Below are 2303 nucleotides of genomic sequence, written 5' to 3'. Positions count from 1 at the left end.
TAATCTTCTCATGGAATGCACACAGCTTCTCATAAAGGTCAATAGAGCCCTTGTTGTCTCCTTGGAGAGAAAGATTAAGATTATTCAGTTCTGAGAATATGTCAGCCAGATAACATACTTTTCCCATGAAACAATCATCTCCAATCATATTGGCTAGGTCACTTTGCGGCTTCTCTTCCAGGAAGTGCATTATCTCTTCACGCAGTGCAAGGAAACGGTTTAGTCTTCTGCCTTTCGATAACCACCGTACCTCAGTGTGGAAGAGAAGAGCTTGAAATTCCCAGCCTATCTCATATAGGCTCATTGCAGAGCTCACGAAATATACGGTGGTTCACAGCTCTTCCGCGAATGAAGTTCACGGCTTTCACAACAACTGCCATCACTTCTTTCAGCTCCAGAGGTAGGGTTTTTGCTACCAATACTTGTCGATGGATAGCACAATGCGTCCAAATTACTTCTGGACACTTCTTCTGTACAAGAGCCTTGAATCCAGATTGGGCTCCGATCATAGCGGGAGCTCCGTCGGCACAAACAGCAAGTAACATTTCCCAAGGCAAACCCTCCTCTGTGAAAAAGCGGTCAACCTCGTCAAAAATGTCTTTAGCAGTTGTGGTAGCTTTCTGCTCTCGACAGAAGAGAAATTCCTCTTTAACTGTGTCATTGAGGACATAACGCACATATCCTATGAGTTGAGCACATGAAGCCACATCTGTTGTCTCATCCAAAGCTAATGCAAAATATGGAAATCGGCTATTCTTTATTTGTTCAACCACCTGCATTTTAACATCATTGCTCATGTAGCTAATCCTCCTCTGTACAGTGTTATTTGACAAGGAGAGGATGTTAAGTTTCTTTGCAGCCTCTTCTCCACAGAAAAGTGTTACTATCTCTTTTGCACATGGCAGGATAAGCATTTCTCCAATTGTGTGCGGTTTTCTCTCTTTTGCAATGCGGAGTGCAACACGGTATGAGGCTTCAGTTGCTGCAGTTGACTGCCTTGAGCAATATCCAGTAGAATCAATTCTGCTTATCTTCAGGGCAGCTTCCTTTCGTTTGAAGAATGCTACATCCATGTCCTTGTGTTTAGGATGTAATTTCCTGAAGTGATCTTGAAGCGTACTTGGTTTTAAGCTCTCATTTGTGAGAACCTTCTGGCAAATAACACACTGCGGTTTCTGGGTACCTTCCCGATCAGTAATGTATGTGAACCCCATTGACAGGAATGATTCATTGTAGTTTCGTTTCTGCATACTGTGTTTTCGAGCTGCAAACAGAAAAAAAAAAAAACCCGGTCATTGATAGGCAACAACATAAGTTTCATAAAAGCAAATTTTACCAATACATTATTGCAATTAAACGAGGTAACAGTCTTTTCCACATTTAAGAGTATTATCCTAAAACTCTTATCACCTACACATTTTTGAAAACAAAAGAACAAAGCGCACCTTTAATGAGCTTTCTACAGAGACTGCTGTAAAGAAACGGTGGTAAACCGTTGAAAGCGATCACTCAACTGAGAGTCAGGCACCGCTACCCGCGTCAGGCATCTCAGGCAAAGTTGCCAACTCATTTTTTTTCAATTTAAAAATTTTAAGATATTCTAATATAAATCCTAAAGTCTCAATTTCCTAGTTTACAGTTGGGTTAGTCCTGAATATACAGAATTGCTGCGCCGCGCTCTCACCTGGATGACCTCAGGATGCCCAGCACCCAGAAACACCTGTGTTTGTGGGTCCGACGTGACTGTGCCGAGTGGGGTGGTTGTTGTTGTTGTTGTATATTCTCCCCACAACGTGGTGGGGAACGGGCAAACATGAGAGCCCGTCAGGGAAAAATGCAGAAAATGGCTCCAATGAAGGAGCAAAGCGCGGACGGCAGACTGGCAGACAGGGCAAGGGCGGCAGAGGAAGGGAACGAAGCGATGGTGGTGAGGCAACAGCCCGATGATCGACAAGGCGAGGGGGAGAGAGCGGTAGACTGCACGGCGCCGATGGAAGGGGCGCCGGCATGCTCAGGTGGAAATCCCCAAACGACTCGGCGGTGGTTGGCGGCCGGCTGCTCGATGTTCACAGACGGCAGTGAGGGACGAGAGCGTGGTAGACTACACGGCGCCGATGGTGAGGGCGCCGAAGCTCAGATAGAAGCGTCCCGAACTCTGCCCTCAACCCCCATTCACTCGCTCCAGCTCTCCACAGCAACAGGTGGAAGCGTAGAGGGAAGGCCCAGTCCAGGTGGACACAAGGGCACAACCCCGGTCAAGGTAGTGGTGGAGGGAGGGTGGTCGGCCATGGAAAGGGTGGACG

General features: G+C 46.7%; 1 protein-coding gene across 1 annotated transcript; it reads right to left on the bottom strand.

The window, feature by feature from the left end:
* Positions 1 to 290: 290 nt before the first annotated feature.
* LOC145412479 (protein FAM200C-like) lies at positions 291 to 1250 on the bottom strand. The gene has a single exon (XM_080282363.1). The coding sequence runs from the start codon at positions 1248 to 1250 to the stop codon at positions 291 to 293; it is 960 nt and encodes a 319-aa protein (XP_080138489.1).
* Between the last annotated feature and the right edge of the window lie 1053 nt (positions 1251 to 2303).

This window comes from Coenobita brevimanus, chromosome 12 (assembly GCF_032717465.1).
Source record: "Coenobita brevimanus isolate Jiangsu-jjx chromosome 12, ASM3271746v2, whole genome shotgun sequence".
NCBI lineage: Eukaryota > Metazoa > Arthropoda > Malacostraca > Decapoda > Coenobitidae > Coenobita > Coenobita brevimanus.
Note: the sequence above shows the minus strand (reverse complement) of the source record. Positions and strands in the feature narration are given on the sequence as shown.